The sequence below is a fragment of the Coregonus lavaretus genome, assembly GCF_964263955.1.
Source record: "Coregonus lavaretus genome assembly, chromosome: 37".
NCBI classification, from domain to species: Eukaryota; Metazoa; Chordata; class Actinopteri; order Salmoniformes; family Salmonidae; genus Coregonus; species Coregonus lavaretus.
Genome location: NC_140024.1, coordinates 27,103,190 through 27,113,840, shown reverse-complemented (window position 1 = coordinate 27,113,840; position 10,651 = coordinate 27,103,190). Strand labels below are relative to the sequence as shown.

General features: G+C 40.9%; 1 protein-coding gene across 3 annotated transcripts; it reads left to right on the top strand.

Annotated features, from left to right (window-relative positions):
- Positions 1-252: 252 nt before the first annotated feature.
- On the top strand, positions 253-10,615 carry LOC311111303 (hepatoma-derived growth factor-related protein 3-like). Of its 3 annotated transcripts, XM_084154024.1 has the most exons (7): positions 253-384; positions 969-1,069; positions 2,047-2,123; positions 4,042-4,180; positions 4,661-4,828; positions 6,968-7,099; positions 7,721-10,615. In XM_084154024.1, exons 2-7 carry the CDS (start codon positions 986-988, stop codon positions 7,745-7,747), a joined length of 627 nt encoding a protein of 208 aa, XP_084010150.1. In that variant the 5' UTR covers positions 253-384; positions 969-985; the 3' UTR covers positions 7,748-10,615. The 3 variants fall into 3 exon arrangements, with proteins under 3 accessions (XP_084010150.1, XP_084010151.1, XP_084010149.1); XM_084154025.1 differs by lacking the exon at positions 253-384 and having other exon boundaries at positions 399-1,069; positions 6,971-7,099; XM_084154023.1 differs by lacking the exon at positions 253-384 and having other exon boundaries at positions 402-1,069.
- The last annotated feature ends 36 nt before the right edge of the window (positions 10,616-10,651 follow it).

Genomic DNA, 10,651 nt, shown 5'->3' with positions numbered 1-10,651 from the left:
AGCTAATTAGCATTTCATTTTATTATTATTATTATTTTTTTTTGGGGGGGGGGGGGGTAAATACAGGCAAATATATTGATAAAAGTCACCTTGTCCTAGAGAGATTTACACAGCCCTTATTTTAAGTGTTTATAAACCCCCCTATGGAAAAAATTAATGGTGGAACATTTGTTGGAACCATTTCAATGTTTGACCGCTAGGTTTTATGGGTATTATGACTCATACTGTGGTACTCTATATACTGTAACTTTTGCTCATGTGCATGGGGAGGTGTGCCCCTTTCTATCCAATGAGATAATCTGGACAGTGGCCTCTTTTGGATCAATAGCACCCCCAGAAGCAAAAATTCCTTACAGACTTTAATCGTGGTGTTCTTTGCACAAGGTAGTATATTTATGCATATACTTTGGCAGTGTTAGGGTTAGTTTGACACCTATGGCACTGGCAGACCTATTTACTGCCCTAATTTATTTAGCATATTTAAGTAGCCTGCAGGCTACTCAAAATGTAGGCTGTCATTGAAAACAATACTGCATTTAAAATTTGTCTCTTTGCAAGGACAGGCAAGAAATTGGTCATGTAGTCTAGGAATTACCCATATTTTCTGTCTCCATTTGAGGAGTAGCCTAATTTTGGTAAGAGTCCATGTTCTCAATGTCGCTCTCCTTTTTAAATTAATACATCCACTATTGAGGACGTTTTTTTTAGTTATTATTATTAACACACTCTCTAAGGACTACAGTGACAGCTTCTCGACGTTGGGATTTAGGTTTTGTACCTGTATTCTTGCGCTGATCTACACATTTTTGTGCATGAGGCACCGTTTCCAGGCCTTATCCTTTTCTTTAATTATTTATTTACGTGTAAACTGCAGTCTTGCTATCAATACATTGATGGTCGATAATTCCCATCTCTGTTGAGGGCCGAACTAAAACACCTTAATTTATTTTCATCTCAAATTGGAGTAGGCCTACACACAGTCATTATGGCCCGTCCACGGCCGCGGGAGTACAAGGCAGGAGATTTGGTTTTTGCGAAGATGAAGGGATACCCACACTGGCCAGCGAGGGTGAGTAGGTGATGCAGCCGAGCTGAAAAGCAGGGAGGCGGGGTTGCCTGAGACAATACCGCCGATGCTTTGGGATATATGCGATGGGCTCTTGCCGCCACCTTCTTCACCATGCTTGTTCGTCTTTTGCAGTAAAGTGCTTAGTTCACAGTGCACCTACCTTCATCACATATACAGCTATTGCAGCTCGCTATTTTGATACACTGCAAACCACAAGAACCAGTAATTCTTATGTTTACCATTGTTGACATTTTCCCTGTGTTTCTCAGTCAGGAAATGAGGGCGCTATTGTATAGTGTGCTACTATGTCTATTTTTGAATCCGTCTCTTCCTTACGTACGGTTTTTTCTTTTCATTTTCCACATTCCACAAATTACCTTGAATTCAAAGATGTTGCAATTGTATAGGCCTGTAGAGTAATTAGCTACTGTAGCAACTCACCGATTTGGTATAGCCTACTAGAGCTAGCCTTTATAGTCAGTCAGACTTGACCTGAGGTAACCGGGTGAGCGTGAGCCCTTTCCAGCAACAATGTTACATTGTAAGCGTTCTGGTTACACCGTTGCACTCAAGTGTTCTAGTATCTGCAACATTGTTTCAAGATACTGACACTTTATACTCTTGTTTCTGTTGTTTGGAATATGTAGCCAACATACAGCATTGAAGATATGATAGTACAGTTTACTGAAATATTAAAGTGTGTCAACAATGCAGTTCACATACACTGTTGCAGTTTGTATTATGAGTTCATTTTGAAAGATGATCTCATGAACAGATGCATCTGATTTGAGTGTTATAACAGTCTCTCTCTCTCTGTCTCTGTCTCTGTCTCTCTCTGTCTCTCTCTCTCTCTCTCTCTCTCTCGCTCTCTCTCTCTCTCTCTCTCTCTCTCTCTCTGTCTCTGTCTCTGTCTCTGTCTCTGTCTCTGTCTCTCTCTCTCTCTCTCTCTCTCTCTCTCTCCATCACCCCCCCATTAGATTGATGAACTTCCAGAGGGAGCCGTCAAGCCACCTGCTAATAAATATCCCATCTTCTTCTTCGGCACGCATGAAACGTACGCCAAAACACTACTATTTTGTCCCAAATGGCATCCTATTCCCTATGTAGTTCACTACCTTTGACCAGAGCCCTATGGGGTAAGTAGTGCACTACATAGGGAATACGTAATTTGGGACACATCCACACCTTTTCTTTGCAACTTCTTTGTATCAATACCTATTTTGTTGATAAGCAGATTACCAAAAGCATCTCCTGTGGCCATTTGTATTACACTGAGGCCTATGGTATTACACTGAGGCCTATGGTATTACACTGAGGCCTATGGTATTACACTGAGACCTATGGTATTACACTGAGGCCTATGGTATCACACTGAGGCCTATGGTATCACACTGAGACCTATGGTATTACACTGAGGCCTATGGTATTACACTGAGACCTATGGGATCACACTGAGGCCTATGGTATCACACTGAGACCTATGGTATTACACTGAGACCTATGGTATTACACTGAGACCTATGGTATCACACTGAGGCCTATGGTATCACACTGAGGCCTATGGTATCACACTGAGACCTATGGTATTACACTGAGACCTATGGTATCACACTGAGACCTATGGTATTACACTGAGGCCTATGGTATCACACTGAGGCCTATGGTATCACACTGAGACCTATGGTATCACACTGAGACCTATGGTATTACACTGAGACCTATGGTATTACACTGAGGCCTATGGTATCACACTGAGACCTATGGTATTACACTGAGACGTATGGTATCACACTGAGGCCTATGGTATTACACTGAGGCCTATGGTATCACACTGAGGCCTATGGTATCACACTGAGACCTATGGTATTACACTGAGACCTATGGTATTACACTGAGGCCTATGGTATCACACTGAGGCCTATGGTATCACACTGAGGCCTATGGTATTACACTGAGGCCTATGGTATCACACTGAGACCTATGGTATTACACTGAGACCTATGGTATTACACTGAGACCTATGGTATCACACTGAGACCTATGGTATCACACTGAGACCTATGGTATTACACTGAGGCCTATGGTATCACACTGAGACCTATGGTATCACACTGAGACCTATGGTATCACACTGAGACCCATGGTATTACACTGAGACCTATGGTATCACACTGAGACCTATGGTATCACACTGAGACCTATGGTATCACACTGAGACCTATGGTATCACACTGAGGCCTATGGTATCACACTGAGACCTATGGTATTACACTGAGACCTATGGTATTATACTGTTATAACACTGTATTATAGTGATCAGCAGATTATATAGGCCTATTATAACTGGGTGGTTCGAGCCCTGAATGCTGATTGGCTGACAGCTGTGGTATATCAGACCGTATACCACGTGTATGACAAAACATCTATCTTTACTGCTCTAATTACGTTGGTAAACAGTTTATAATAGCAATATGGCACCTCGGGGGGTTGTGGTATATGGCCAAAATAGAGAACTGCAATACTGCCGGTCTTTCACGCTCAACAGTTTCCCGTGTGTATCAACAATGGTCCACCACCCAAAGGACATCCAGCCAATTTGACACAAATGTGGGAAGCATTGGAGTCAACATGGGCCAGCATCCCTGTGGAACGCTTTCAACACCTTGTAGAGTCCATGCCCCGATGAATTGAGGCTGTTCTGAGGGCAAAAGGGTGCAACTCAATATTAGGAAGGTGTTCTTAATGTTTGTACACTCAGTGTATATGCAGAATTCCTAGACCAAAAAAACCGATTGTGAAATAATACAAGAACGTTACTTTGGACGTTACTTTGGACATCAACTCAATAGTATGAAGGTGTTCTTAATGTTTTGTACACTCAGTGTAAGTTACATTTTTGTGATGACAAACTAATGTTAGTGGTTTGGTACTGGTCATGTTGGCCTTACTTTTCACCATCTGTTGCACCACAGTGCCTTCCTGGGCCCCAGGGATCTCCTACCATACAACGAGTACAAGGACAAGTTTGGAAAGTCCAACAAGAGGAAAGGTTTCAACGAGGGTCTGTGGGAGATCGAGAACAACGCAGGGGTCAAATTCACCGGCTATCAGGTCAGTCGTGCTCCTCAGTCAATTTTTGTGGATTGACCGGCACATACAGAAGTATACAAAAGTAATCAAGATATGTGGACCGTGCATTCTGACTAGCAGTTATAACTTGTAAGCCAAACTCATAACTAATAACTTATAAGCCATCAGCAACAAGGACACACACACACACACACGAGAGTTGTATCTTAGTTGCTGATGTCTTATAACTGCTTGTCTGAGTCCAGTGTTCACATATTATGGGCTGCTGCTTGACTTTGGTGTAGTCATCTCCTGGAGAGTTTGTTATAGAAGAGATTTCTATTTTATTTGTTTTGTTGTTAATATGTTCTCAGTTGATCTCAATAGCACATCAGTGAATAACGTCTGCTCACTGTACTGTTCTGTAAATTTTTCTCATATCACTATGAAGCCAAAGGTATATTTTCCACTTCTTTTGGACAATAAAGTTGTATTCTATTCTACTCTATTCTATGTTCTCAGGCTATCCAGCAGCAGAGTTTTTCCAAGACGGAGGGAGAAGGAGGAAACGTGGCAGACGGGAGCAGTGAAGGAGAGGAGGGAGATTCCATAGAGGAGGTGGAAGATGACAAAGTCAAACTGAAGGAAGACCGGGCCGGGTCCAAACGGAAAAAGACGGCCTCCTCTAAGGTACAGGTTATCACAAACGAGTTATCAGACTCTAACCTGTTATTACACTCTATCACACTCTAAACCTGTATAACTCATCCCTAGTCCTGGATGTGTTAGTGCTGGGCTATAAAAAAGCCTGCACAGCCTGTGGGTCCCCAGGAACAGGGTTGAAGAACACTGGCTTAACCTAAGTGTCACGATGGTCTTGGGCGTGTTATGATTTTTTTTAGTATGAGATGGTTGCCAACAGGGTAATTTCAGGGGCATCTCTAAGGGTGCATCTCAAAACTCTCAAGAGGCTTCCTCTCCTTGCCTCCTCTCCTTCATCTGCACTGACCAGACAAGGTGAAAGCAATATAATGGATGCCTTCCAACCAGATATCTGTCTTCACCTGTTTAGTAATGTCAGCTAAATGAAGCAAAGGATAAAATGAGAGGAAGCCACGTTAGACTATTGAGCTCTATCTCTAGTCTCTCTGGAGCTATAGCTAACCTATAGGTTAAAGGTGAGAGGTCAGAGTGCAGGTGCTTATGTTCAGGGGAGCAGTAAGGGGGGGGGGGGTACAATCACTCACAGCTTGCTGTTGTAGGCTATCACAAGCACCTGTCACTACCCATGTTATAGCCTACTGTTACATTTCATTCCAAGTTGTCAGCTAATCTTGAAAAAGACAGATTATGAAGTCAACTAGGAGGGTTGAGAAACACTGATAGTTCCATTTGAATGGTGTTTCATTCATAAGGACAACACAAAGCCTATCGGCCTATATAGAGGCGGGGAGGTTGTAGGTAATGTTACTGTGGTGTCGATTCAGGCCTGGGTTGAAAAAAGTCACCCACAGCCCCCTCCACCCTGTCCTCGCTTAGCAACCACTGTTGCCTAGCAACTGGGCTCCATTACGCACATCTATTGGATGGAATGTAACATTCCAGAAGACCGACCTCAGCCTCTCAAATTGGAATGGTCTAACTCATACTTACATTACACAGATGGCAATTTTCTTGCTTTAGTCCTTCAAAGCGCTGGCTATGCTTTTACTGTTTTGTTTCTCAGTGCAAATACAGCTGTTATGTTTAAGCGCACACAGCATTTGACCTGTGTTCTTTATATGTGTAGTGTGGTGTAGTGAAAGGGAACAGATCAACATCACACACTGAGTTGAACTGAGCTACAAGGTCATGCAGAGCAGATGTTATGTTAATACATTATGATATACTAACAGGGATGTTATGTTAATACATTATGATACACTAACAGGGATGTTATATTAATACATTATGATACACTAACAGGGATGTTATGTTAATACATTATGATACACTAACAGGGATGTTATGTTAATACATTATGATACACTAACAGGGATGTTATGTTAATACATTATGATACACTAACAGGGATGTTATGTTAATACATTATGATACACTAACAGGGATGTTATATTAATACATTATGATACACTAACAGGGATGTTATGTTAATACATTATGATACACTAACAGGGATGTTATGTTAATACATTATGATACACTAACAGGGATGTTATGTTAATACATTATGATACACGAACAGGGATGTAGATCTTTTCTATCAGATTTGAGGTAATGAGGACAATGACCTGATGAAGCCTGACTGGGGGTTGGTTGAAACATTATTAGCCATGCTCATTTATTCAGATACCTTACAGAACATTTTGGAACCAAATATTATAAAAAAATGTATCCAGTCCAGAGAATAATGGATGCATTAATTAAACTTCATTAAATACTTACTTTATTGTTCAATGAGGCGCTCTGTTTACCACATATTGCAAGACTGCAAATCATCTCTCTGAAATGTAATGAAATAATTATTGATACAGTATCATGGAGTCTAGCTATCCACTAGCTAAGCACGTCCATGTAGTGTTGCATGAGTGCTGATCTGACAAATAAGCACCTCATCACTACCCGCACACAACAGCCCCCTGGTTACAACGTCCCCAGGAAGGAGTTGTCCTCAATAGGTTCAGAACTGGCCATGGCACATGCCTCGCCAACTTCCACCGATGGGGCATAAAAGCAAGCTATGGCCTGTGGGGTGGAGCAAACCATGCACCACATTCTTTGCATTCACTAAATAAATAAATAGAGCTGATCTGTGTGTGTTGTCCCCAGAAGTCGTCCAAGCTGTCCAGGATCTCGTCTGGAGAGGAGGATCTGGAGGACGGGAAAGAGGAGGATCAGAAGAGCGGATCAGAGGGGGGAGACCCCGATAACGGCATCATCCAGAACACCACTGACAGCAAGGTGAGCCGCCCAGGGGGGATAACAGGGTTGGGGACAATTCTAATTAATGTCAGTCAAATCAGGAAAGGATTTGAATTTAAATTAAAAATAAATATGTTCTCCTTTTCAATTTATTGAGAAGTCATTGAAAATATATGAAAGTTTTACAACAATTAAGTCGGAATTTCAGTCTACTTGACTGTCTTCAATTTGAATTGACCCCAACCCTGGTGGATGTAGCCTGATCCCAGATCTGTTTGTATGGTTGGCGTGACATTGACCCTAGTTGACAAGACATTGCTGACACATTTCAGTCACAGATATGTTTATTCCTTCCTTAGTACCACAAAGTGATAGTGTGGAAAGATCAACACTTGATTACTAATTTATTTGATTTAGCAAAGATTAAAATGGAGCTGAAAATGTTGCAGATATTGTTCATTCAATGCACAAATACTGACACCAGGGGGCATGGTAGCAAAATAATTGTTCAGATTCTGTTTGACATCTTGTATCATTCAAACAGCATTATTATGTCACTTCATTGTGTCCTGTGTCACTGTTAGATACATGTTTCTTATGAGTATTCTAATTCTTTAATAGGATCTTTTTCATTGACATTATTTCTGCCTTCTCTTCCAGAACCAGTTGCTGAGAGAAGAACATTAGGTGCCGTGGACACCTGCAGACGGAAGGGAAGGTATTCATTGTTGCTGTCATGTGAAATTGGAACGGTCAAACTCCCATCATCACCACCTCTAGCACGTCCTGTAATGGGCCATTCACTTCTAACTCTATGTAAAAAATAACATACATCTACGACAGTATATCACTAAATCTGTACAATTCTGCTTCAGGCCAACAGACTCACACCCAGGCTAGACTACAGCCAAAGTAACTAGCTTCAAAACCACACACACACACTTGTGTCCTCGTCTCGTCGAAATCAGAACACCACATTTAATATCCAAACAGTGTAAAATAAGCATAAATCGATATTTATATTGACCCTTAGCCTCCACTATCTGATTAATCCATCAATGATGTCATAGAGGTAAACATGTTAGCTATGTTTGATAAAAATTATATGAATATACAGTCTAATATACTCCCTTGTGGTCTATGATGATTGATATATGTTGGGTATTGCAGTGTTGTGATCATACTAGTTGTATCTTGGATTTGCTTTTCTAAAACAATGGTTTAAGGGGAGGGACTAGCTTATGGTTGCAAAATTCCGGTACATTTTCAAAAATGTCCAGTTTTCCAGAAATCCTGGTTGGAATATTCCTGTAATCAGGAGGGAATAAGCAGTACATCCGGGGATCATACGACTGGAATTTATGGGAAACCTGGGATTTTGGGGAAAGTTACTGGAAATTTGTGTTTAACTGACTGTATAACATTATCCATATCACTCAGCACTGTATGTAACCTTCAAAAAATGAATGGAAAAATACATAGATAAATGTACGAAGTGTTGTGCACAAATCGAGTTACACATTGTAACTCTGTATAACTCTGTAACTCTCTATCTATATATTTTACTTTGGCTGTAGAATATAGGGCCAATATTCTACCTGACTCCTCTAGCTAACTACTCGTCTGCATCCCAAATGGAACCCTATTCCCTACATACTGTAGTGCACTATGCTGCCTTCATCTTTCTATGGGAAGTGATGAATCGGTTTTAACGTGTGTCAGTAGAATGGGTTATGGTATATTTTAAAAGCTTTTTATAGTGGCATGCTCAACTGTTGTACACAACTACCTAGTTATTTTCTCAACGTTTTCAATTATACTGAACAAAAATGTAAACGCAACATGTAAAGTGTTGGTCCCATGTTTCATGAGCTGAAATAAAAGATCCCAGAAATGTTCCAATGCACAAAAAGCTTATTTCTCTCAAATGTTGTGCACAAATTTGTTTACATCCCTGTTAGTGAGCATTTCTCCTTTGCGAAGATAATCCATCTACCTGACAGTTGTGGCATATCAAGAAGCTGATTAAACAGCATGATCATTACACAGATGCACCTTGTGCTGGCGACAATAAAAGGGCACTCTAAAATGTGCAGTTTTGTCACACAACACAATGCCACAGATGTTGCAAGTTTTGAGGGAGCGTGCAATTGGCATGCTGACTGCAGGAATGTCCACCAGAGCTGTTGCCAGAGAATTGAATGTTCATTTCTCTACCATAAGCCGCCTCCAACGTCATTTTAGAGAATTTGGCAGTACATCCAACCGGCCTCACAACCGCAGACCACTTGTAACCATGCCAGCCCAGGACCTCCACATCCGGCTTCTTCACCTGCGGGATCGTCTGAGACCAGCCACCCGGACAGCTGATGAAACTGAGGAGTATTTCTGTCTGTAATAAAGCCCTTTTGTGGGGAAAAACTCATTCTGATTGGCTGGGCCTGGCTCCCCAGTGGGTGGGTCTGGCTCCCAAGTGGGTGGGCCTATGACCTTCCAGGCCCACCCATGGCTGCGCCCCTGCCCACTCATGTGAAATCCATAGATTAGGGCCTGCTGAATTTATTTCAATTGACTGATTTCCTTATATGAACTGTAACTCAGTAAAATCATTGAAATTGTTGCATGTTGCATTTATATTTTTGTTCAGTATACCTGCTGTTTTTCCATTCACACTTCTTCCACCGTGCAGTGAAGGAGAAAATAAGACATAACACAACAATGTTTGCAAAGCACCTTTTTCAGACGATATATTGGTTTTCATCCTTCGGCATTTATGACATGTTGGAAACTCAGAAATACAAGCTTCCGAGTGAAAAGAACAACATTTGAACGGCCCTCCAAGTAATTACAAGTGGGAAACTCGGGTATCATTCCTGTGCTCTGACTTCTCCGACATGCTGACCTCTGACATGCTGACCTCTGACATCACCTACTAAGGAAATTACCTCCATAACAACATTTTCGGCAGTTAAATGCAACAACAAAACATTATCTATAAAAAAAAAAACGTGCTATTTATATATTTTTTTTAACACTATAATTTCTTTACAAGCTTGATAGCTGTACTTTCATTTGTGATTGATGCAGCTTGTTTGCCATTAACCAATCAGCGTTCTCAACCAGTTCAAGGCACGTGAATGCACACAACTCGTTGCTCCAAGTGTACAAGTCATATTTTCAGAGTATCCAACTTGTCATGAATGCAGCTTTAGTGTTTGGTGTAAAGTTGGCATCTGGCATGCTGGAAAATTGTGTTTTCTGCCTTGGTTCATCGTACTGTTACACACTCCCATCAACGGGATGCCAGTTGCCTTCTTTCCTTCCTATTTCTGTCTTTATGAAAAAATATATTATATTTATTTTTTGACGATAGTTGATTATAACACTGTGTGAAATGTAAACTCATACATTTTCCTTTTTTTGTTTAAACCTTTCAATCTTTGTCAATGCACGGAATTGGAACATGTTTTACATTTGAAAGGTTTGTAGTTTAAAGTAAACTGTTTTTTGCTGTTTATGGACAATACTTTTACAGAATAAACTCATTGGAATGCACTCAGTGTTTGCAAACACTGATTATTTGGATAACAC